The 24,914-nt window shown below is 40.2% G+C and overlaps 1 protein-coding gene across 2 annotated transcripts in view; it reads left to right on the forward strand.

The window, feature by feature from the left end:
• Positions 1 to 10,149, forward strand: part of MRPL13 (mitochondrial ribosomal protein L13) — a 34,244-nt gene extending 24,095 nt beyond the window's left edge. For both annotated transcript variants that reach the window (XM_019642135.1, XM_019642137.1), the window contains 2 exons: positions 400 to 521; positions 9,872 to 10,149. In XM_019642135.1, coding sequence (XP_019497680.1) covers positions 400 to 521; positions 9,872 to 9,893 — 144 coding nt within the window. In that variant the 3' untranslated portion in view covers positions 9,894 to 10,149. The remainder of the gene's footprint in view (positions 1 to 399; positions 522 to 9,871) is intronic.
• Positions 10,150 to 24,914: the final 14,765 nt, after the last annotated feature.

Below are 24,914 nucleotides of genomic sequence, written 5' to 3' on the forward strand. Positions count from 1 at the left end.
GAAGCAGTAGGCCCAGCACATACACTCGTCAGATGAAAAATCATGAGAGTGAGCCAAGGTAGTGCCTGTTTTGCAGTTGAGAAGAGAGGGTTCAGTTAAACAGTATTTAGAAGAAAAAAAAATAGAACTTAGTGGCTCGATAATTGTGAGAATTGAAGACGTCTAATTTATCATGAGAAATACCTTTGTCAAGATTAAAATATGAAGTGTGTTACTATAATGAGATTACTTTTATCATTGATGGAATGTACCGCTCAGGAATTTTCACAAAGTTCATATTGTTTTTCTCATTTTATAAATATTGCTTTTGTTTATTATTTTTTAATACTTAACCATTACTGACTTATTACTAAGGAATATATTTTAAGAAAACTAAGCCTAAATTTTTACTGAACCCAGGATATACCAGAAGATATTCTTAAGAATTTAGTGGAAGAGCTTCCTCAGCCACGAAAAGTACCCCGGCGTCTAGATGAGTACACACAAGAGGAAGTGGAGGCTTTCCCAAGATTGTGGTCTCCGTAAGTCTTTTTGTTTTACTCTTCCTGTCTCTGTTTTTATTTTCTTGTTTTTTAAGCTGGGTTTGGTGCCCTCTCTTTCCTTAATCAAATGATAAGACCCTCGAGGTGGAAAGGATGAACTTTTTTTTTTTGACTCCCTTGGATACTCTTTGCAGCTTCTATCTGCTAATAAACTCTAGATGTAAATGGTAGAACCAAAAGTCTCTAAGTCTTAAGACCTTGCTAGGTTAAGTGCAAGGGTGTTCATAAGTGCCTATAATTGTCAGGTACAGCATTTGTGTGGTATGACGTTACCTGGATTGATTGTAGTTTCTTGGAATAATAAATGAATCGTCATTATTTAAAGTGATTCTCCGTTTTCCAGATTGCTTCACTAAGCCAAGAATATCCTCTAATGAAAAGACATTAATTCTGGATACTTATAAATAGTCTTGATCCAAGTAGAAAAACAAAACACTTTTTCCTCTCCTGCACAGTTCCCTCTACCTAAGGCCTGGAAAGCTGCTTAAATTTGACATACTGTCTCTCATCTAACTGTCTCCAGGCTCTCCGTGACCTGCCTCCTTCCTATGTCTGCAGTTTAAATTCTTCCCACCCTACGGTGCTGTTGGAGCAGTAGCAGGCTGTCTAAGACTGGCACCCTTTTCTGCAATTTAACTCTCCTTGCCTTTGTTCAGCTATTACTTCTGCACAAAACAGGTCCCTCACCTTTAGTGTCTGGGATAACTCTTTCTTGCTCTTTAGACCTTAGCTCAGAGGTCATCTCCTCTAAGAAGCCTTGCCTAAATATCAGGACTAGAGTAAGTGTCCTGCAATCTTCTGCTTCACACCTCCTGTCTGACTCTGTCATTACCACATTGAGCTCAAGAAAGGAGCTGCGTCTTGTCATCGTTGCGTCCCCAGTGCATAGACCAGTACTTCACATGATAGAGCCTCAGAAATGTTTACAGAACTTACACAGTAAGTCTGGAGAGAACCACATAGCCTCATGCTTGACCTACACAAGACCGCTACTCTCCCCTCAGATCCAGCCCTCTGTGCTCTGAAAAGCCCATCTCTTTATTGGCTCTTTGGCCAGATAGGTTGGTGAAAATCTAAGCCCTACCAGGATTGGCTTATGTCCAGGAATCTAATCATTGGCTCTCGTTATTGCCTATGTATGTATATATCTTCAGACTCTTTCCACACAGAAGCCTTTAGGGTATTTTATTAAACCTTTTTGACTATGCTGACTTGTGTCTAAGTTCTCCTTTACTAAATCCACAAATGATGAGCAAAATAGTGTCATCGGTGATCATTTATTGAGCACTTTCCAGTTGCCCATTGTGGCACTAGTGGTTTATATGCATTATATCTAATTCTCTCCACAGGCCTGCAAGATAAACATATTTTTCCTATTTTTAAGAGTAAGCCAAGGGTCAGCTGGTTTATAGTGTAGCCTGGATTTATACCTGTGTCTGATTGCAAACCCTGTGTTCTTGTCACAGAAGCAAACTGCTTCCTTAATTTATATATTTATTCAACAAATACATGTTAGCTATCTCTTCTGTGCAGGACACTGTAGTAGGCACTAGGGCACATGGTGGATTAAAGCAGTTATTTAATTCAGTTTCAGTTATTTAATTCTAGATCCTCGGTCATGATCCGAACTGCTCTGCTGAAGTGCCTCTTAGTGCCTCTTATAGCAGTTTACATAAATACACTTAAGTCATACATAGTTCTCAAATAGTCCACTTTAAGAAGTTATATTCTAAAAAAGAATTTTAAGTAGTCCTTGAAGTTTGGGTAGATTACCATGCTGTATGAAGTTCTGTAAATCTAAGGGTGTCATACCTGAATGTCGTATAAAAACATTATCATAAATGAGTTTATATACCTAAGAGGGGTATGGTACTTTCCTTTATTTTTTTAACTAGAAATATCAAAGGTGCTATTTTAAACACATATTATGCACTTACAGTTGTATATCATGAATACTCTAAAGTATGAGGCCAGACAATTAAGTTCGCGAACTCATCCTAGGAAAAGTGCTACACACCTCATTGCTGAATATCAATCACTATGGTCACCTTCGAAGTACTCCCCTTGGGAAGCTATGCACCGATGCCAGTGCCTAGTCTACCCTTAAAGCAATTTTGGAATTCTTTTTCTGGAATGGCCATCAGAGCTGTTGTCGTATTACCCTTGATGTCCTGAATGTTATCAAAATGTCTTCCTTTCAATATTTTCTATATCTTCCGGTAAAGAAAGAAGCCATTGAGGGCCAGATCAGATGAGTACAGTTGTTTGTTTACTGACTAAAAGCTCCTTCACAGACAGTGCCGTGTGAGCTGGTGCACTGTTGTGATGCAAGAGCCATGAATTGTTGGTAAAAAGTTCAGGTCGTTTTCATCTTTTTCACGCAGCCTTTTCAGCACTTCCAAATAGTAAACTTGGTTAACTGTTTGTCCAGTTGGTTTCAAATTCATAATGAATAATCCCTCTCATATAAAAAAGGTTAGCAACATAGTTGTAAATGATGCAACAAGTTCTAAAACTTAATTAGACCTAGAATATTCTAAATTAGTTAAACCAGGTAGAATAGTAGTAATATAATAACCATTCAACAAAAATTATATTAAATGTTACTATAATCAGAGTACTACTCAAAATGCTCATTTTAAGTGATTCCTGGTTAATTTAAAACAAAAGGTACTGTGTGCCTTTATTATATGAATGGAATTAGGGCTTTCCTATGATTATTTTTAAATGGACTTATAGAGACTTAGAGCCTGGTACTGTGTGCCTTTATTATATGAATGGAATTAGGGCTTTCCTATGATTATTTTTAAATGGACTTATAGAGACTTAGAGCCTTTGATGCATTTTTTAGCTATAGTCTGGGAATGGATTTTTCTTGCCCTTTCTTTTCATTCCAAATTTCTCTGTAGCAGGAATATGCATTAGATAGCAGGTTTTCCTTTATGCTGTTAAACTTGAATCTTTCCTCACAAGTAGCCACACAACATATGTTAACTTCTGTTCCCAAAATCATAAAGTATATACACACTTGCTGAAATTCAAGGATATGTCGTGATATAGGTATACTAGTTATTTGACATAAATCATTCAACATTTCGTTAGTCTGCACATCAGAGCTAACATCAAGTCTGGTTTGTTTTTATTGCTGTGGAATGAATGTGATGAGGAAAAAATATGCATTTTTGGATTAACCAAAAATTTGTTATCTAAGAAAAGGATGATCTTTTAGTTCAGAACTCTCTAACAGAACTTTCCACAATGATGAAAACTGTCCGTATCAGAGCTGTTGAATGCAGTAGTTCCTGGTCCCATGGCTTCTGAGCACTTGCTCTGAGCTAGTGCAGTGTGGCTGAGGAACTGAATGTTTAATTTTATATAACTTTAATTAATTTAAATTTCAGTAGCTTCATGTGTCTAGTGACTGCCTGAATGGACTATGGCATTTTAGTTGTTTGCTAGGTCATAAAGTATTAAATATTACATCCATTAGAATTAGGTGTAAATATTTGATGTACCATACAATGCAAGCCATTGAAAATGGGATTTCTTATTACTGGTAGCTTTGCTTTCATGAGTAAAACCGTTTTTTCTCCTTTTGGAGAAGGAACCTGATTAAAATATGCTTTTGTTCCACCCGAAACAGCTAAGCCAAGAATATAATATTTCTTGGGAATGTAGTAACTGGAATGTATCCAAGATCTTATGGTGAACCTGAGGAGACTTGACTGAAACAGATGTACCTGGATTGCACCATAAATAAATAGACACAAAAATAGCTTGCTTTGGTTTTTGTTTCCCTAGCAATAAAACTTAAAATATGTTTATAAAATAAAAATGTACATTTTGGAATTGGAACAATAATTAGCTTTTGGTTAAATGTAAGTTTATTAGTTTTTTCTATTAGAGACAAAAAGCTCCTAAGCAACAATAACAATTGTCAGACTAAGCTTTGAACTTAGGTGATTAACAACATTGTTTTAATCTTAATTCAAAGCTACCATTGTTGGGATTTCATTTAAAGTATTTTCAATCACTTTTAAAAATTATACTCTCTCAGGTCTAGTTTCAGGATACGTGAGATTTTCTTACGATAATAAGAAAATTAGTCATTTTTAAAACAATGATAGATAAGAAGAAGGAAAAAAGTGATTTTTTTATGAGAAAACTATAAATGTGTTTTATAACTAAAAGCCATTTTTTCATATGAGAAGTATTGCCTGTATACTTCACATCTTAAATTAGTATTTTTTATATCTCATGGATACATAAATTGTATTCACATATGTAATGGGGTTATATTTTGTGTTTCTTGATGATATAGATGTGTTTGCCATATGCAATTAGTGATTGTAGGATATACACTCAGAATTTGTTTCTCAAAGGAAAAAACAATAGCACTATCCCTTCTTTACAGTTCAGTTGCCTGAGACTGTAGCTTTCAAACGGTCAGCTTATTTTAATACTGTCAGTAATTATTTCCATAATCATTGCAGTGTTGCCAACACATTACAACACAATAATCATGGAAATTATAATGCTGACACTGTAATGGAAATTTTTCATTATGTTGGTTAAAAATAAAATTTGGATCATTTTAAACTCTATTTTCATTTTTACAAAATTCTGTCGGAGAGCTTTTCTTAGGAAAAACTAGGTATGTGGAAATTTTCAACTTGAATTGCTTCACATTATCCAGAGTGATAAAACAAAACCAAAGAAGAACTGTATTTTTATTCCTCACCCATTGGATCAGTAATGCTTTATTTTAAGCAAAACCCGCCACCTTTGTAGAGAAACTAAATGTGGAAAGTTTCAGCATCAATAAATACATGAAAACAGATGTTTATAATGGAAACCCTTGTTCCTGGTGTTTAATGCTGTGTATGAAGTGTGCTATTAGAACTGTGCCTGCAAGGGAGAGAGGGGGGTGTGGATGAAAGGGAGGAGGCGTAAGGACACCGGTGACTGACCCTGGAATTGTCTTTCCTGAAAGCAGATCTCAGGGTTCCAGATGCCAGGAACAGTAGCCCAGCAAAGGGGCTTGGTGAGCGTCCTGCCCAGTCCATAGCGCTCGGAGAGCAAGGATTTAAGCCCTCTGATACAAAAGTGATTAATCCTAAAAATGTACAGATGTCCAGGTTTACTTAAGTTAATACCCTGAAAAGTACTGTTGTTACCTCCACCTTTATAAAATGTGCTTCAGATCAGAGACTTAAAAGACAGTGGCAAGGATTTGTACCTTTTCAAAAGCCATCAGGAGCTAGGATCTAGACATCTTCAAGATTTTCCATCATTTCATGCTCGTCTAGTCATGTGGCATTTTCCTACAAGATTTAACTTAAGTTAAACTTCACTGTCAGAAGTTATTAGCTGGACTTGTGGAGGGAGATTACATTCCAACTTTCCCACTCCTTTTAACCAGCTCAGCATTGGCCTAAACCGTACACCTCAGTATTTCCAGCGCTGCAGTTTGCTCAAATTAGGCATTCTAAACTGTTCTAAATTGTTCTTTTGGATACGAACAGATTAGAACTGGTTGTTAAAATAAAAAGCAACCTCTAAACAACCAACAGCAATAGGATTGTCATTTATAATCCTAGCCAACAGAACTTGGGACTTTAAAGCGATACTTGAATATAACAATTCCTCTTCATTTTAATGGAAGACACAATAATTTGACTAAAAAAAATTTTTAACAATCTTAGGAGCTTAGTTTATTTTTTTTATTTTTTTTTAAAAAAAAGCACTGTTGGACTTTTTCTTATCAGTCCAGTGGTGCCAGTGCCTGGATAAATGAGTATAAAGTCACCATTACACTGATTTACTGTTAACCTGTACAGCTCACGTGTTTCGTTCAAGGAATATGTGATGTCGCCAGATTCCCCGGAATGGTTTATTCTAAATAATTTCATCCATACAGTGGGAATGATTTAAACTCAATCAAACTGACCTTTTACCATTTTTAATATTACTCCACTGTCCCAATTTTACTCTAGTCTGAAATGTTTTGTTGGAGTAAGCATTATACTGAGAAATATTATTTAAGAATGAAAAGACATAGACCTCAGGGAAAATTAAATATGTTTGAGGTTTATTAGTCTTAAGTTATACCCAATGTCATGTGTGCCTGCTTCCCTTTGTGTGTGCACAGAAAGAAGTAGAAGTATTAGTGTAAAAACCTCACTTCCCCACAGGGTGAAGCCGTGTGATAGCGTCAGTTGTCTTCAGTATGAGTTGATGTTTCTAGCTCTACGGACATCTAAAGTATCTGCCCCCACCAGATTCCCCAAAAGCAAGTTAACCATCTTGAAAGATCCTGATTATTTGTCAATAGAAAGAGCAAGGGAGAGCTGGCAAAGTGGCATTTTCAAGGCATTCACTGCTCTAATGACAGATATCTTACAAGCACCCACCACATGCTGAGCACTGTGCTGATTACTGGAAGTACGAGGTCAAAGTTGCTGGGACCCTGCCTTCAGAGGACCTGACAGCTCAATAGGTGTCATGTAGAATAAAATGGTGCTTGCAGGCGCTGGAGTCAGAGATCTGCACAAGGTCCCTGCCATCCACTTCCTGGCTGTGTATCCTTAGACTAGTTACTCAGCCCCTCTGAACCTCAGTTTTGTCAACTGAGGCTGATGACGGTACCTTTCTCACCACGTAGTTATGAAGATAAAATGAGATAATGCACGGGAAGTAGTTGATATACTTGATGGCATCTAATAAGTACTCGGCACATGTTATTAACATAAATAAAATGTATTTCCATAGGGACAAGTATAATTTCAGAAGCACTGTAATAAAAGTATGCATGACATAGTCTGGCCAGCTCAGAGAAAGCAGCCCTGCCCAAGTTAAAGAGGAAGAATTGTGGAGGGCTTCTCAGATGTGATGTTTAAGGCAGAACTTTGAAGGATTCATCAAGTCCCTTCAAGCAGATAAGAGATATTCCAAGCAAAGAACATCTCAAGTACCCAAATCCAGAGATGTGACAGTTTTTATCTGGGCAATAGCAAGTATTGTCATGGGACCAGGATGTAGAGAAATGGAGTACTGAAAGAATGACTCAGAAAGGGTGCTGGAGGGTGTTTGAACTTGGCAAGCCGCGGAGGGCTAGCGAAGATGTTTAAGCAGGGCCCCTTGAGACATGGAAGTGGGATGGAAAAGAAGGAATCTATGCCAGAGACTCTCAGATGTCACGCTCTTTGCCTCAGTTTTCCTAAACTCCAAATCCTAATTACAAGCTGCATGCCATGTCCGGATTTTCTCGTATTCAAAACCAAGGTTCTTCCCTTGAGAATCTCTTCTGCCTGGATCCCCTACCCTGAAAAAATACAGAGCATCGCCACGCACTGCGTTCTTCTAGCTGAAAACTAGTAGTCGTCCTGGGACTGCCATTTCCTGGTAGCTCCTCCCCTCATCTCCCTGGGCCTCTTCCTTCTCGCCACCTTCCCTTCCCCCTGGCAAACGTGGGACTTTTCTGCTTCCTAAATCCGGGACCTGCTCTTTCTTCTCGCTCACCACTGCCCATCGCCCTAACAGAGCCCTCATCTTCACCCTCCTCTATTTCTCCAAAAAAATCTTGCAACAAACGTGGGCTTTAAAAGGCCCCTGTTTCTTTCAGGTCACTGTCTGCATTCCTTACAGATGATCTTGCACACACATTTCTAATGTCACTTCTAAATTTCATTAAAAGGTGTTTTGTCATCTCATTCCTTCATAAATTAACCTTTAGTGTGGGAACAACTAGACTAAGCACCTTTAATTTATTGAGTGGAGTTGCAGACTTTTTGTTAGGACATCAGCTTAGCTCCTTCCGGTGGATCATCACCTCCCTTTCGTAACTATGAACGAGCTGGACGGGAGAATACATTGTTTTTTTAGAATGGACTGGTGTTTCTCGCTGCTTTCCTTGTATTGAGTCACAACTGAAGATTGAAAGGGTCCACTTTGGAGCTGCGCTCAGCTGTCATATCCAGCTGTCATTTCCCAGACTTTGGACGCAGTTTTTGTTTGGAAAGAGATGTCAAACACAGTGACAAAACTCTGCAGTTTCCCTTCTTGTTGTTATAGAATGACTGATACAGTGGAGCCCATTTGGCTGCTTTCCCAGATCAGTGCCTGAATTCCTCCAAGTTAAATAATAGCGTTAAGTTGTAATATAGTTCATTTACTCAGCCACTAGACTGTGGGTCTTCATAGCTGGGCTGTCTGGTATCTCTTGAGTGTTTTGTTTAAGAAAACACACTGTAAATGTAGAAAGGGACTAGATAAGTACTTTCAGAGCGAATAGAGTTCATCTGCTTTTTCACAGAACTCAGACTATCAAATATTTTTACAGCTGTTTTCAAAAATATCTATTTAGTTTACTTATTACTAACTTCCTTCTGAAAATTCCATATGAGCTCAGTATCTAAAAAGACACTGTGTAAAAGATAACAGGACACTATATTTTTGCATTTTATAATTTCCTCTTCTTCCTTTTCTTCATTGTTATAATTTAACATTTCCCTGAAAATGTTCTTTGTTTTATTTTTGTTTTTTTAAGATTCTTATTGGGGGCTGGGAACAGCGCTGGGGAATTGGGGGAAGGGGAACAGACAAGTTGCTGTCCTTTTGTTCTTCAGTCTAGTTGTGGAGGACATTGCTTCACTGGCTCATATGTGGGATCCAAACCGGGGCCCTCTGGTGTCCTAAGCCAGCTCTTAACCAACGCGCCACTCGGCCGGCCCCAAAATGTTCTTTGTTTTAATTTACTACTAGAAGCAACTTTCAGGAATGATTAATCCTGTAAATATATAAATGAGGAGAAGACCAATTATATGTGTATAATTAAAATATATCAAAGAGCTAGTGTTGATATATGTATATATGTATCATAATGAAAATTAAATTTAGCAGATGATAAAATAATATACATAGGGAAATTACTCATTCAAAATTTGTCTTTATTAGGTAAATACATATCTTCATATGGATTTTAAAGATCATAGGAATTCTTTCTATGGAAAGGACTTTCTGAAAAAATACTCTAAAATAGATCACAGAAATTGAATTCAACTTTTTAAGTTACAAAATACATTCACGCATAGATACAAAATGGCCTCTGTTTATATTCTCAAAAGACATGGGAACTGTCACTTAACCATCCTACTTTCTAAGGATTTGGCTTTGGTGTTTTTCACCAAAAACTTAGATACAATGTTTATAGCTATTTCTCGATAAACAGTTACTTTCATGTTAAACTGGGAAAATTATCTTCCTTCATCAGGCAGGAGAAAATAAAAACAAGATTCCTGAAGAAATAAATGTTGACTTTTGTCTTTCAGACCTGAAGATTACCGGCTATAGAAGAATGAAAATTGCAGAAAACAACGAGGTGATTGAAACGTCTTCCTGATAAATCTCTCCTAACCTCCAGGACTGAGCGATGCCGCCACTGCATTTTGACAGGAAACTTGTTATGGGCGCTGAAAATGTGTGGCGAGAGGTCAGGAAGGGACCTTCCTTCGACAGGACATTGCAATAAAATACACTGCTTTATTATGTAATCTGATTTGAATGTTACAAATAGTGATAAGAATAAAATTTCTTACTTGGTTAACTATTCAGTTTTGCATTTAATGAGACAACAAGCCCTAGGTCGCATTGTAGTTTAAGTTGCCAACCAGTGCCCATCCGTGCAGATTTCCTCAAGCTTCCAGTTCCTGTTCTTGCCACCTGGGAAGGTGAGCCCCACCTTCACTTTTCCTTCCAGTGACACTATCTAACCTCTCATCCATCTAAGCTTATCCTCCCGCTCAGCAGGGTGAGGTTTGCCCTGAGGTATGTGCAAACTGCTATCATCTTTACCCATATCGCCTTTCAGTTTCCATGACACCACAATAACAAAATAATGCCTACCTGCTCCCTAGAAACCCCCGGTCCCCTGTGACGCTGTCTGCAGACCCCTGTGTGATGTCTGCCTGCCTCTCCGTATCTCCTGCTGGCCCCTATCTACTTCTGTGCTGGGCCCTTAGATTGGGCTGCTGCGATCACCTAGCAAAATTTCTTCTCTAAAGATTAAGATGCTGAGCCGCCATTTTTATGGTAGTTTTTTCTTTTTCCCTTCCCTTGCCCTAGCCAATCAGTAAATTCCCAGCTGCCTTTCCCATTCATTCAGCAAACATGTATGGAGTGCCTGCTATCTGCCACAGTGCTAGGCGTTGGGCAAACAGAAATCACACGTGTTCCCCTGACACATGCCCACCAAAGAGCATAGTCTGCAGGGTGGAAAGGAGCTGTGGACAGACTTGTAAATAAGGGTCCCTGGTGTCAGAGGTGCGACGTAACAAGGTGTGCCCTACGATGTGAGCATGTTATAGGAACTGGCATTAAATCTGAAGCGTTGCTCGTAGCACCTGCCAATGTGCCAGGCACAACCACTTTATAGAAATACATTCATTTAACTCATACGTCAACCCTATCACGTACGCAATGTTACGCCCCCCTTTTAGGAATGGACACACTGAGGCACCAAGAAGTAACTTGACCGAGGTCTCAGAACTGCTGAGTGGTAAGACCAGGACCTGAATCCAGGCTGATTGGCTCAAAATCCCACAGACTCAGCCACTGCTTGATGAGAAAAAGCAAGCATTTATGTTTCTGTATCACAGATTCTGTAATGAAGCAAGCATAACCTGGTACAGGGCACCAGCTACCATTCACTATGGAGCGGCAGTTAGATTTTAAACCACGGGACCAAAACGCAGCTCCACCCCTTAGACGTAATGATCTTAGGTGTGAGCCAGTGTGAAATAAGCCCCAGCTCATGATGCAGCAGCTTCCACGGGGAGGGGTTTTGGTCTCGTATCCTCAGTCCCTAGAACGATGCCAGGCACATGTGTCTTTCTTAAGAAAGGCTTATGGAAGAGTCCTTGTTTCTAACAGCAGGATTTGAGGAGCTGAGGTCATAACAACATGCTCTGTAAGAAGATTGAGCCCAGTCATCATATTATTAAACATTCCATCAGAATATTGAGACCAATCACCATGAGCCTCACTTGCTGCGTGAGAGCCCCCTAGGTGGGGGAGGGGCTGCCTGACCCCACAGACCCATTAGACCTAAATGGGCCTTATTGGTAGACGGAGGTGCCCTTTGCCGTTAGGAGCTAATTTCACTCTGTGCTCAGAGAACCAGAGCAAAAAGGCTTTTGCACCAAGTTAACTGGCCTCAGAAGCAGCAGGTATTTGACCTTCCACAGCCTGTCCATTTGCCATTGCTTGAGATTTTAACAATGACCTGAGCATAGCCTAAGCCCTAAGAGAACATAAGGAGCCAAATAAAATCACAGCTCGCTGTAGGGGACCCAATAACCTAAAGGAGGAAGAGCGGCTGGACCAATAGGATCACAGCTCCTATTAAAATGAATAGAAGAAACAAGAGAACTTTAAAAAGTCAGAATTCTTTCAGAAAAAGAAGGAAACTATTTCAAGAGCCGGATGGGAAGGAGGGGAAAAAAGCCAATATATGTATTCTGTTGCTATGTATGTTTGTAATGTGAAAATTATTGCAGTTTAAGGAATTAAATCACTAAAACCAAAATCGTATTTATTCATACACAGATTTTTTCACCAGGTGCCTGTGTTGCACTATTGGGTAACACCTAAATGTGAAAAACATCCAGCTGAGCATAATGGTCTGTGGAAGAATAATACAAAACACCTAGCTCTCTATTTTACCCAAGCGCATCATCCGCTGCATTTTCTCAGCAAAACCTTAGGAAACGTCCTGATTATATGGAGCAAAGGAAAAACGAAAAGCTTCAAGCTTGAGAAGTTTTGAAACAAGAGAAAATGGGCTATTGCAATGGCCAGTGAGCCTAAAGTAATCACATTGATGAATATAAGAGAAACACTGAAAACGAAACCAGAGCTTAATCTTAACTTCCCAATAACCACCTGCTTTCCTGGGGAACTGAAATCTGCCAAGCACTCATTTGCAGTGAGCTGAAGTTAACTACAAACCTCATGCAGCATGCGACCAACTGGCGTCATCTGATTTCATCTGGGGCCATACAAACTGCTTCTTTATGAGAGGGGGTAACTCACAAAGCAATAAAAGTTGGATTTCTGTTTTAAGCCAGTTCAGAGGAACAAAAAAACAGGACAATACACCACAGCCATCTACCTCCGGTATCCCGTTTCATTGAAAAAACTGTAATCTTCGTTCCACCTATTCTCCACAGCTCAAAAGCCACAACTCTTCACTACGAACACCTCTACCAAGCTGGCTTATGCCTTGTCAAAATAACATTCTATATTTGCTATCATGTTTCTTTATTAGGAACTTAAGGGTGTTTAAAATCATGGCAGTTTTCTTGTATTGCTTACAAGACGGCACAAGGTTTGAGTTTTCTGCCCCAACTCCATTTTTCCCATAAGCCCTGTTATTTTTGGAGCGCAACGTTCCATCACGCACGAGTTATTTTGCTTTAGGAATGCATATGCCACATTACAGGACAGACAGCTGTACTCACTGTAACTGCTGGTTTATCACATCCTCTGGTCAGCCTGACTTCTTCCAGGGTCCTAAGAGGTAACACTCCCTCAGCCCAAGGGGCCACGTGGGAGCTACTGTACAAAAGCCTGGTGCCAGCCCCTCTTGTCATGGCTGGGTGGGAGTAGGGAGCACTTGCTACAAGACCTACACGGGCAGCGTAATGCTGTGACCACAGCCTGTTCTCATCTCCAGGCATGGATTACCTCCAGGGTTCAATCAGGACCTTGCAGGTGACCAAGATCACGCTCGGTTCTCAAGCAGGTCTTTAAAGCCGCCCTTTGCCCAGAATACAATCCTTTCCTTTCTTATCCTAATTCCTACTCTAAATGTGCAAAGTGAATACTACTAAGAACTATGGTTGGTGAGCTTGATCAAGAATGTCTCTTGGTTTAGACAAACTGGGGCATGTGCTGGTCCTGAGGCCAGGCTTCGTAGTAATGAGGGGACACCGCCATCTTTAAAAGTGATGAAAAAAGGAATTTTGTTTTACTTGTAAGGCTTAACCCAAATGAAGGAGGTTTAATAAAATATGCACGCAAATTGCATTTAAAAAAAAATCAGATTCTTAACTATAGTGCCTCTTCTTTATTGCTAATTTCCTCCAAGCCAGATCTTCGACAACTGTTGCTCTGCCGGTGCCCCCGCCTTTTTTTCTATGCTGCTGTTGACTGATTTGTTTTCCTACCTTCCCCTGGAATAAGGGGGTTCATACCACCCTGAGCCAAGAACAACATTCAATGTCCAGATCTTTCCTGGCTGAAAATTCCACCGTGGAACAGGTAGCAAGTTTCTGAGCCTGCGATGCCTGAAGCCCCAGGAGGGAGCCCTGCTGCCAATCTCCACAGTGCCGAGTTTGAATTGGATTGAACCCGATTTCAGAAGGGACGAGCTTGCCAAGACAGACATTTAAGGCTCCAGTTCAACTTAAATACAGGCTCGTACAGAGAAATGGCAATTCTCTCTCTCTCTCTCTGCCCCAAAACCTAAAGGAAGAGTTGAGTACTTTTGCAGCATCACCGCTGCTCGGGCTTCGCCTGAAAAGAATGTAAACCTGAGATCGGCTACCGGTAAAACAGATGCTCACTCCACCTGACGGCCAGCTGGCTGCCAGGAAGGCTGAGGATACATTTTCCACATGAAGACAGCACAAACAGGACCTCTGAAGGAGACACACATTTGTGTCGGTGCCATTTGGTCCACAAGAAACTCTTTGATTTCAAACCAACCTTTATTGCAAGGCTTAACTTTGCATTTACTCCCCTCACCTTTCAATTCCAAAGTCAGTACTTATGAAAGCCTGGCCAACGGTGGCTGCTACAGGACCATTCTGTTTCTAGTGGAACACCTGTGCTTTAGAGGTTGAGGTTCGGGAGCTCCAGCTCGTCAACCTGTATTAAATAGTTTAGAGTCAACCCTGAAATGGTCTGGCATCCTTTTTAGCAGTCACAAACCTCAAAAGGATCTTGAAATTCAGAGAAAAACGCTGAGTATAAAGCATCTGTCTTTGACTTTTTTTGGCAAATTCACAAAATCCAAATAAAATATTTTTGTAACTTCTTAGAAAAGTATTACCAGTTATTTTATTATTATGCACTATTACCAGCACAGTGTATATGCTGAGCCAGTAAATCATGAAGAAATCTAAATAAGTATATTCTTTCGAAAATCTGATCTGGAAATCTAAACCTTGGAAGCAGTGATGAATAGCCAACTCTCCAGCCTGTATTTACAAGGGATCAATCATTCAACCAATATTTATGTTCCAGAAACTAGTCTATGTGCTTGAGATAGATACACCTGTGAATAAAAGTTTCCTGCGATCATGGTGTCCTGTTTCTGGCACCGAGTTCCTAAACCCTTGGAATTTTGTAATGGATGAGATTGATAAATATGTATTTTGTTATGTTAATGAGGTGACTATTGAGGAACACCTAAAGACGGGGGGCTGCTTGCCAGCAGAGGCAACCCTGTGATTAGAGCCTGGGAACTTTCAGTTGTACTCCCTGACCTCCCGGGAGAGGAGAAAGCTGGAGCTTGGCTCAATCACCAATGGCCAATGATTTAATCAATTGTGCCTATGTAACGAAGCCTCCATAAAAACCCAAAAGGATGGGCTGCAGAGACCTTTAAGTTGGCTGGAGTTCAGTTGACTTGGGCTGGGTTCAGTTGGGCTTTCCTCCAAGCTGCAGCCTGGATCCAGTCTATTTCATGTGTCTCTGGCTGTCCTTGGGCGGGCCACTACCTGAGGCACGTTGTCATGGAGAAAGGCAGAAACACAAGAAAGCAAGCCTAACTGTGCGAGCACGTTTCACACCTCTGCTTGTGTTACGTGCACTGGCATCCCATGGCACAGGCCAACGTAAATCAAAGCCAAGGGCTTGGAAGATGTTCTACTACCATGGAGGTGATGGATTGGGGCGGGGAAGAGTGTTTTGTGTATTCTTTTTTGATATTTATATTTTATATATTATATAATATACCCAAAGTGCTATGGGGAAAAGAGGTTGGGCTCTGTGTTTCTAAGGTAGAGCCAGTAGGATTTTTGACTGAACAGAGTGGGAAAGAAAGCGGTTGACCCACTTTCATCCATTAACCACCCTTTGGGCACGCGTCTGAAGCTTCCTTTACCCCAGTACACCAAGAGGCTGAAATAAGAAAGCAAAGGAAACAGAATGATTCAGTCTTCCTACAGAAGTTTAAAAAAAAATTCTTTTTCTTGACCTCACTTTTCTCATCATACACCCCCCTATTTCTTTGCTCCTTTTTTTGCAGCGAAACTCATGTAAAAAGTGGAATATATTTGCCATCTTTATATATATATATTAGCTTCTCTTTTTCTTTCCAATTCCCTCAGGCTTTTGTCCTCACCATTCCACCAAAATTGCTTTCTCAAAGGTCTCAAGTGACCTCCACACTTTCCATGTGTCTCAGATGAAAGCCAACATCTGTACAATGGCCCACAGGATCTGTAATCTGGCCCGCCGTCACCTCTTTGAGCTCATTTCTAATTCCTCTGCTTCTGCTTGGCCATGCCGACTCCTTGCTGTTCCCGGAACACCCCAGATTCCCATCAGAGGGCCGATGCTATTGCCATTCCCACCGCTCCAATACACTCTTCGTCCAGATGTAGCCACGTGGCTTACACCCTCACCTCCTTCAAGTCGTTGCTCAAATGTCACCACTAATGAAGCCCACCCTGACCACCTTAGTGAAAGCTATAGTCCTCTCCCTTGTGGCCCCCAGCTTTCTCAGTCTCCTTACCTTTATTTTCCTAGAACACACTCTTCCTATGGATTACATCATTTACTGACATATTAGGTTTAGTGTTTATTTTCTGTCATTCCCACAGGACTACAAGCTCAGTGAGATAGAGATTGTGTGTGTCATGCTTGGTAATGTATTCCAAGTGCCGAAAGCATGCTGGGAATATATAGTTGTTGCCCGATAAGCATTCCCCTAGTTCAATTGTACATGGTAACCTGGGCAATGGCAATAGTCTCCAAACTAGTCTCTTGGACTTGAATTTCCACTGTCTTGTTACAGATCCCTTCTTATGACTTGAGCCAGAGTTATGGTAGATAGATGGTAGATAGTTCTGAGAGCTCACACTCAACTGTGATGGCAGTGTCCTCTCTCACACATTCGCAAGGAGTCTCTACTTTCTGTCTCAGAGTACGTTCATGCAAACACAGCCCCTGGTTAGAAGTTAACAAGGCTCAACAACTGGCAGACGGGAGTCAGAGAGAGAATGCTTCAGCCTCTCACTCTCTAGGGGATGATTCTAAGAAGCATTCTCCCACTTCTCAGAGGTCATGGAGGAACCCAAAGCATGCACACACACACACACACACACACACACACACACACACACACACACACACACAACACCACCTCCAGCAGCAACCCTGATTATGCACCTTTATATTATTAGCTTTCCCTTGTTCTCTGTCTCATTTGCTCTGTTCTTACTGAGGTTTCTTTCGATCACCTACCAAATAAACGATCTGCATTGAAATCCTGGTTTCACATTCCACTTCCAAAAGAACCCAAGCTAACACATGCTTAGTCCATACTCACACTGAAGCCGAAGGAGATATTTTTAACGTAGAGGTCTGTTCACATTACTCCCAAACCACACTTTTTGGATTCCGCATCACCTGGTCTGAACGCCATACACCTTAGCAAGGCCCGTAGGACCTTCTCACATTGTTGTAACCCCACCTCTCCCTCTCATCTCCATCTACTCCTATTGTTGGAGTTTACATTCCCGTCCCTCTTAAACACTGGTAATTCCCAAACAGCCACGACCTCATGCCTCCATGCCTTGGGATAACTGGAAAGTTATCTTCTACCTACCCCATTTCCACCATGTCTCATACATCTCAGTTCTTTCCAGGCATTCTTAGGTATTTCTTCTCCCTTGCTTGTATCTCTGTTCCTTGTGTGTACATCCATTATAAGCGTTTCCTTATTGCGTTATAATTGCTTGTCTCTCCATTGACAAGTTGAGCTTGTTGAGGGCAGAGAATGTGTCTTTTCTTTTGTGTATCCCCAGCACCTAGCAGTGTCTGGCTCTTGGAAACCTCCAAAAGAGTGCCTGGTACATACTAGGTCCATAGTCTATAATAAATATTTGTTGCATCAGTAAAGGCAGCTAAATTAGCTAAGGTGATACTAGCTAATATAATACACATGGATTTCTGGGTTCTTTTTTTTTTTTTTTTTTTTAAGCTGAGCCATGCTGCCACCTGTTGGCAGCTCAGCGGCAGCTCAGCTCAGGCCGGGCATTGAACTGCTATTGCTCAGAGCTTGCACTCTTGAGCGAGCTCTTAACCAACTGAGCCACTCGGCCGGCCCCCGATTTTTGGGTTCTTAATAAAAGTTTATGTCTTGTTCATGTAACAATGCAATGTAAATGTTCCCAATTAGTCGCTGGCCTTCCACAAAGACATCCTGGTTCCCAAACACCTTCCCCTTCATGGCTCCACCCTCTGCATTCAGGTAGCAAATGGGAAAGAAGCAGGTGGACAGGACACACATACTTAACTCCCTTGACTCATACGTATTTCATTGGTCGAGAACATGTCACGTAGCCATACTGAGGGAGTCTGAGCAATGAGCAATTAATTGGTATTCAAGAAGAAGAGAATATAGTTTTGGCTGAAGCTAGCTAGTCTCTAATACAGCAGCCAATATGAAATTATCTGAAACCTGGGTAGAAGTGTCTCTTTGGTGATGCCAGTGTTAGGGAGATGAGAAATCCAGCCTTTAAGCAGTTAAAGAAAGAATACACTATGTACAACTCTAAGCTAATATAGTCCCCCGAGGAGTACCAAAGCAGTTGATTGCTTCCAAAACACACCTGATGTTGCTGCAGTGCGTGCCTGCTTGGTCATTATAAAACATAAAAATAAGTAAATATTAAGGTTTAGGAATGGTGTCCAAGACATAATCTTTCTGGTAACCATCAATGTCATTGTTCACCTGTCTAGAAATATGACAGCAGAAACCATCCGTACGTTTCCACACTGCCAAGCTGCTGGGTAAATGGGCTACTGGGTTAATGGCCACTGTGGTCACTCCCATCAGTGACAGTTACCTGTCGCCATGCAAGTATAGATCCAATTCCTTCAGAAACCACCCCAGATACAGACTGCTAGACATTTCAGGAGAGGAAACACTTCCCCAAAGCTGTAGAATGCAGACAGACCATTATTGCTCCTGAACAGTCAGCATTTGAATTGTATCCAGTTTTCTAGCTTTTCTGCTGCTCATAATCACCAGAGCGGTGGTTTGCTCCTGGTTTGATAAAATATGCTCACACTTGAGAGTGGAATCGGAGATAGACCCTGCTGGCGACCTTCCAAGAACATAAGCAGGCAGCCAGTGACAACAGACATTTAGTGAGCTGGACTTCTATTTGTGTGCAAATCTGATCATTGAAATGTTTATAAAAAGGACTCTTTGTGAAGCTGACTTCTTTCAGCCTCCAAACTTCCCAGTTCATGGGAATAATATAGACCTAGACATGAAAAGGACAGGTAAAGAGAAAACACACATTTTCTAATAACCAAATACTCTTCATATATCTATTCAATAACTGAGAACATTGAAATAATAATGAATTGTCATAGCAAAAGTTAAGCTGGTTAACACTTTCGCAACATGATTTTTAGGACATAACAGGGATTTTTTTTTCTTTAATCAGGATTCAGTGAATTTGAGTCAGGTGACAGAACACTGAAAAATAGAGTTCAATGTCTTCAATAATTACACATCTCTTTTCTGTCTCATTCAGTTAGTTTTATTTTGCTACCATACACAATTCATTTTAGATTTGGGGGGAAAAAAGTATTTTTACTTCCCTGGATTTCATGATAACATTTCTTTTACGTTAGGTTAATAAAGTTGAATTTCACAACATTGGTCATAGCTATTTTTTTAAATTAATAAGATACAATGCAATTAAGTGAAGAAACAAACAAACAACAAAATATGGTTATTTATGCCAGCACATGATTTTTATTACTTAGCAAGATACAGAGAAAAAATAAATCATTACTAACATTTATGCATTTAGAAATGCTACCGAGAAAAGCAAATCACCCCATCACTCCTGGTAATGCATTTAGCCTACTGCCCCTTTTATTGTGCTTTAAAAATCACTATTACCTACCATCTTTCTAAACATCAATGACTCATTCTTCTGCACTTACCTATGTCATTATGATGATTATATTAAAAAGGTAACAGATCATTTTGTAAAGCAGAGTTTTACTCAAAAATCTTTTGTGATTTTTCTGTAAAATATTAAGCTTCTGAGGGCACATGCTTGTTGCAACATATTTTTTAAACAATATAGAAACGTTAAAGCATTAAACATTAAACAGTAAGCAGAATTAACATTTTACTTTAAAAAGTAAAAATTTCCCACAATCCCAGGAGGTAACCATAGTTATACATCTGGAATTTATTCATCCCAATTTATCAATATGAACAGATGAACAGAGTAATAAATATTGTAATACTATTCTGCAACTTGCTTTTTTCATTAAAAAACAGATGGAAGTATCTTGTATCAAATTTCTAATCGAATTATTCAGTCTGATAATAATGTAAAGCTATTGCAGGTCTACACATGTGGTTAATTTTTGTTAATGATAGAGTCACCCTAAAAAGTATAGAATAACCAGGAGTTTGTGGCAAAGGAATTCTCTGGACGCTGAGCTTGTCTAGCAGAAATGAACCCTTTACATCAGCGTTTCCAGTGCTACATCAAATCAGAATGAAAAGTTATGAATTTTTTTTAAACCAAATATTTTGGTTTATACCTTGGAAATGTTCGTTCTGCATTTGAACAGCCCTTCTTGTTGGGGAGAGGCCCAAAGGGATTAAATCTTGCCCAGTTATTACAGCCTAAATTAGTCATCCAAAAGCATTCCACCGTTTCATCTTTCTCAAGTCCCTATCTGCCACTAATCGGGCGCTTACTCTGGAAAAAGCAGAAAACAACTTCAAAACCAACACGCCATCCTAAAATCAGTCTGTCTTCCTCCTCAAGTTTCTATCTCACTTAGTGAAATTACCTTTCACTCAATCTCCCACAGTTGAAATCCTGAAGCCATTCTTACCTTCTGCCTGTCACCACTGCCCCCGCCCCATCCCTTCAGTCATTAAGTTCTACCATAGTATTTCTCCAGCAGTCCTCAAATATGGCTTCTCCTCTTACTCCTCACTGCACTGCTGTGGTCCAGCCCTAACAGGCAGCATGGTATCTACAGGGAAGTGGTCACGAGCTACGGGAGCAAAGCAGTCAGCGTTAGAATCCCTTAACTCTTCTGCATATGTAACCTTGGTCATGTTACTTACCTTACATGTTGAATCATTTGTAAAAAGGGAATACTTAACTTGTGAAAAGCAATGTAATGTAAAGCATCCAGAACAGAAGCTAGTACAAGGCAGGTTTTCATTAAATATCTTCTTCCTTACTTGGTCTTTCCCCACTCCAGTCTGTCTTCTACACTCTATCAAAATTGTGCCTCCAAATCATAAGCCCAATCAGGCAACTCATCTGCTTAAAGATACCCACTGACTTCCTGTTGCCTTCAGGCAGATATCTGAACATTATAGCCTGGGATATGTCTTCCACAATCTGGTCCTGATTCAACTTAGAGCTAGCAGTTAGGAGCTCCTCTGCCATTGTGTTCATCTTTTCTTCTCTAACACCCCAATACATGGCTGAACTCATGGTGGATACTAATTAAGTTTGCTAGATGGATGGATGCATGCACAGAGAAGATGGACAAATACATGAACACATGAATGAATGCACTTATAGGAAGACACAAATTAAATGCCTCTTCTTCATATTCTGAAATACCTAATCAATCTGAATTTGCAAGCTTCTATAAAAGCTCATCATTTGTTTCTAGGCATTAATCCTACCTCCCAAATGGTCTGGCTTAAATCTAAGAGAAAACTCTTCCCACAGTAGACAGAGTATATGATTTGACTTAGATTATAAATGAAACTGTGCTAGGATGAAATGATTCTACAAACATGTATTGAGCAGCTGTGAAGTGCTAAGTACACTGTGGGGAGTGTGAGGCCTCCTAAAGAATGCACATACTATAGGAGCACAGAGGTCATAGAACAAGAAAAGGGGGCTGTGGTGTCATGATTGCCAAGGCTTTCCAGGTGGTTGTGGTGGGGTTCAGGGAAGGCTTCCCACCAGAAGAGGAGCCTAGTGAGTTCTGAAGATGGAGTATGACTGTAAGTAGGTCATTTAAGCTGGGGTGGGGTAGAAGAGTAGGGCTTTCCAAATAGGGGGGGGAAAAAAAGCATGCCAAAGACAGAGAAACAAGAGAGAGCATGTAATAAGGATTTTGCAACAAGTTCATTGTGGCTGTAGTCTGGAGAATATCTGGCTGAGAGACAATATTTCAAAATAAAATAGGAAAAAGTAGTTTGGGAGAATTTGTGGAAACAGATTTGGAAAAGGGATAGTAGAAGGCAGCATGCTCCCCAGGTAGTATCATTCATTCCTGTGGCCTAAATACTACCTATATGCACATGACTCTTCAACTTCTATTCCTCGCCCTGACAACTCTCCCAAGATGCAACTCGCCTACTTAACTCACACTCAGTTATCTCTTCAACTGAACTCTAACCTCTCTGCCCTAAACCTGTCATTCCCAGAGAGATATATGTATCTCCATTCACCTAGTTGCTGATTTCCACCTCTAGTTAACAAGCTCTGTCAATTCCATCAACTTAGTCAGTCCTCTGCCATCTCTCATTAGACCATGACGATGTTCTCTCACCTTCCAATCCATTCCCCACTGTGCAACTGGAATAGTCTCAAAACTGTGTTTCTCAAACTGCTGTCTACTGGCCACCTGAGGTGCTTGGTTAAAAAAAAAGGCAAGTGCCCAACACCGATGACTGAAACAGCATCTTGGGGGATTCCTCTGAATCCAGGAATCTGTACTTGAATAATCCCCATCTCCACCCCTTTTTGCCATTAACATTTAAGAATCACCAATATGTTGGGCAGAGTAGCATAAAGGTTAAGAGTGGATACCCTGAGCCAAACTGCCTACCTTTGAATTCTAGCTGTGTGTGCTTGGGCAAGTGACTTAACTTTTCTGCTCTTCTGTTTCTTTATTGGGACACTTAAGACAATAGTGAACTGCCTCTTGGGTTGACGATCAAATGAGTTAAAATATTAGTGCTAGCTCTTATTGCTTCTCACCAGTATTTCTGGTTCTCTCCTGCTTCCATGGACAATTATACTTCTCCACCCTCATGAAGTTAAATTTGCTCATGTGATTTACTTAGACCAATGAAATGCGAGTGGAATTAGTTAGCGTGTGCCATTTCTGAAGGACGTTGGTGATGATTTTTCCGTGTTTTCTCTTCTCTTTACATGTTGCTATGGAAGTGCCCAAGACAGCAGCAGTATAGAACAAGACATGGAGGGCATCTGTCCGCTCTCTTGTGTGAGCAAGAAATAGAGGTATATTGTGCACTTGAGATGTTAGGGATTATTGTTACCATAGCATAGCCTAACCCAACCCAACTGTTACAACTGTCAAGCCATTGGAATAGGCCTGATCTGTAGTAACTGCTGCAAGACAAGTTCAGAAAAGAAATTCAGCAACGAGGCTCATTGGAAAAGTACCTTTTCCCTTCCCTAACTTCAAACATACACTAGATCATGTCACTCCTCTGCTGAAAATCCATCAATAGCTTCTCATGGAATTGAACATCTAAATCACTAACGTGGTGCACACAGCCCTATTGCTTGGTTCTCTAGCTCTGACTTGGTCACTCTTTCATTCACTTTCCTGCCATCCTGGCCTTCCTTTAGTTCCTTGAACATGACAAGTAGTTTCCCAACAAAGGGCCTTTGGACTTGACGGGATCTCGGGCTTGAATTTTCCTCCCACACCTTGTTTCATCTTCATGTCTCAACTTAAATATCCAGCCCTCAGAAAAGTCTTCTCTGTACACCCAGCAGAAGCAGATGCTCTTTTCACCTTCTTCATATTGCTGTCTCAGCATTTTTCCTGTCTTTCATGCTACTTGTCATCATTTGAAATTAATGTTGCTTGTTTGTTCATTTGTTGTGTGTCTTTCTCCAGCACTAGAGAGGAAGCCGGATAAGGTCAGACAAAATCTCTCTTGTTCATGGTTTTATCCTCAGAACTAAAACAGTTCCTGGTATACAGCAAAATTAGTTATGGAAGAGTGGGCTGGGGCAGAAGAGGAAGAAAAGAAAGAGGGAGGGAGAGTTGTCCTGGAATTAAATTGAAGCACCTCTGAATATAAAATACTATTCTAAATGATTCTCCCCAAAAGAAATTGAAGGTTTCTACCAAAAGTAATAAAAGTTCTGAAGAGTAATGCTTTTTTTAATGAAATCATGCTTCATTACTTTCAGAAATGGTATAAACTATAAATTAAGATATAAATATATTCTTGCCAACACAGATAAGTCAATAAAAATGCAATTCAATAGCAGCTTTTATTACGAGGTAACATATTGTAAAGATAAAAGTCCTGAATCTGAGTTACACCTTTTATTCTGAACATTTCACTCAAGAAAAATCTGATATAGTGGGTCCAAGCAATGACACATTCCAAGCTAATGAAACTTTCCCATAGCTTAAATAAACAAATTTAGTTCAGTAAAATCAAAGCCAAGTGTATTTGCACAACTCAAGAAAGATATGAATGGGTTAGAACCTCTAGTGGTTTATACCTCTCACCAATTATAACAAACTTGAGAGTCTTCTGAGTGACAAGGTATTAGACTGTGCATTTCCAAGGGCCAAGCACTCTACTCACTTGTTTAAAGACTAAGAAATCTAAGCTACAAAGGTATGAAGTGACTAAGGACATACCCCAGTCATTTAAGGAGGAATTCTCTCGGATGATTCTGGGTCAGGTCATACTGATCAACCTTGTGCAAGCTTACCTCCTCGCCAACCCTGCTTTCTACATGTGAAATCATCTTCCATAACTAAAAGGGAACAGCTGTTCATTATCTGCTCACTGTCTTCTTTCCTTCCTGCAAAGGAGCCAAAAAAATATTTTCCTGGATCCCCAAAGGTACACAAGGTAACCTACTCTTTGACTCCTTTTGCTGGAAAGGTTATAAACTGGATCTGTATGGTGAGGGGAACCGAAGGAGTTCAGAAGACCTTCCTATCTAGGAGGAATCCAGCTTCTGGTTAGAAATGACCCCATCTCTACTTTTTAAAATATGCAGTCAGTAGGCAGATGTGACAGGAAAACAAGCATACATTAAGTTTATAGTTCTCTCT

The sequence above is a fragment of the Hipposideros armiger genome, unplaced genomic scaffold, assembly GCF_001890085.2.
Source record: "Hipposideros armiger isolate ML-2016 unplaced genomic scaffold, ASM189008v1 scaffold_65, whole genome shotgun sequence".
Taxonomy (NCBI): Eukaryota; Metazoa; Chordata; class Mammalia; order Chiroptera; family Hipposideridae; genus Hipposideros; species Hipposideros armiger.